The 1,430-nt window shown below is 68.2% G+C and overlaps 1 protein-coding gene across 1 annotated transcript; it reads left to right on the top strand.

Annotated features, from left to right (window-relative positions):
• Positions 1–11: 11 nt before the first annotated feature.
• H696_01889 (hypothetical protein) lies at positions 12–1,102 on the top strand (the record flags this gene model as incomplete). Its single annotated transcript, XM_009495791.1, has 4 exons — positions 12–74; positions 173–463; positions 609–731; positions 968–1,102. The coding sequence occupies 4 exons, from the start codon at positions 12–14 to the stop codon at positions 1,100–1,102; spliced, it is 612 nt and encodes a 203-aa protein (XP_009494066.1).
• Positions 1,103–1,430: the final 328 nt, after the last annotated feature.

The raw sequence follows: 1,430 nt of genomic DNA, 5'->3' as shown, positions 1-1,430 counted from the left end.
CCCCCCCCGGGATGCCAGTCAACGCCTACTGTCAGCCGCGCAGCATGCCGGCCCAGACGATCGCCGTTGGCAGGGTGCGCCCACCTGCGCTCGCTCTCCCCCTGCTGCGCGCCCGGCCTCCCCGCCTAACATTCCCCCCCCCCCTCCCCCTCTCCCGCTCCCCCGCATGCAGTCCGCCACCTTCGCCATGTGCAACGACACCACCTCCCGCTGCATGTTCTCCTCGCCGGAGTATGTCGAGGAGCACAACCCCACCGACAAGTGCCTCGGCCGCGGCGACGACCCCTACCCCGCTCCCTCCAACAACATCAACTGCGTGGTCACCGTGGACACGGTGGACCCGAGCTCCGAGTCCAGCGACCCGGCCACCTGGTCCATCAACACCAACGACCTGGTCGAGCTGATCCTCACCCCGCCCTCCCGGTTCATCGGCAAGCAGACGGTCACCTGCCGCGTCACCCAGGTGCGCACGCCCGCGAGAGAGGGAAAGGGAGAGGCAGGGCCGCGACACCGTGGCTCCTTCCCGGCTCCCCCCCCGTAAGATCCATTCCCCCCACCTAACATCCTGCCCCTCGCGTGCCTGTGCGCTCGGGGATGTGCATTTGCAGAACACCGCCGACCCGTACCCCAACCCCGGCCCCGGCGAGCAGATTGGCGAGTCGACCACCTCCATCACGGTCACTCCGTTCATTTGCAACGAGACGACCTGCGTCCACGGCACCTGCCACCATGTGCGTCCGGGCGCGCCGCGCTCCGCCCCCCCCCCCCCCTCCCATATGATGCCCACAGGCGGCCCTCCCTTGGTGGGGACATTGGGGCATCTTTCTTTGGCCGCCCCCCTTTTTTTTGCGCTCCCCTCCTTCTGCGTCCTGCCTCGCGACAGCCGACCCCCGGGCGCCCTCTCACCCACCCCACTCGCTCCTTCGCCCTCCCTCCTGATGCGCACACAAACACGCCCATGCTGCAGATCGATGGCTGCAAGTGCAATGCCGGCTGGAAGGGCATCGCGTGCGACATCAACCCGGCCTCCACCCTGGTGGCCACGACCTCGCTGGTGGTTGCCCTCGTGGCCTCCCTCTTCGGCCTGGCCGCCTCTCTTTGATGGGCCAACCTCCCCCCCTCCCCTGGCTGCTTCTCCTCCTCCTCCTCCTCCTTTGTGCACGCCATGCAAGTGGGGAGGGCCGTGTGGACGCGTGTGCCTGCTGCCAGGTTGTTGATCAATCTGGCGGTCCGCCTCCCCCCTCCCCCCCCCCTCCGCGTTCGCTCGCTCCCCTCCCTCTTTTTTCCCTTCTCTCCCCCGCGTGTGTCCTCCCGTGCAAACGGCACCCCAGGACCAAGGCAATGGAGCAGCGTGTGCGCTGGCATGGCGAGCGCCATGTACAAAGGGCAAATCCCCACCCGGGGAGGGAGGGGATGCGCGTGTGCACGGG

This window comes from Fonticula alba (genome assembly GCF_000388065.1).
Source record: "Fonticula alba strain ATCC 38817 unplaced genomic scaffold supercont2.3, whole genome shotgun sequence".
Classification (NCBI taxonomy): Eukaryota; order Rotosphaerida; family Fonticulaceae; genus Fonticula; species Fonticula alba.
Note: the sequence above shows the minus strand (reverse complement) of the source record. Positions and strands in the feature narration are given on the sequence as shown.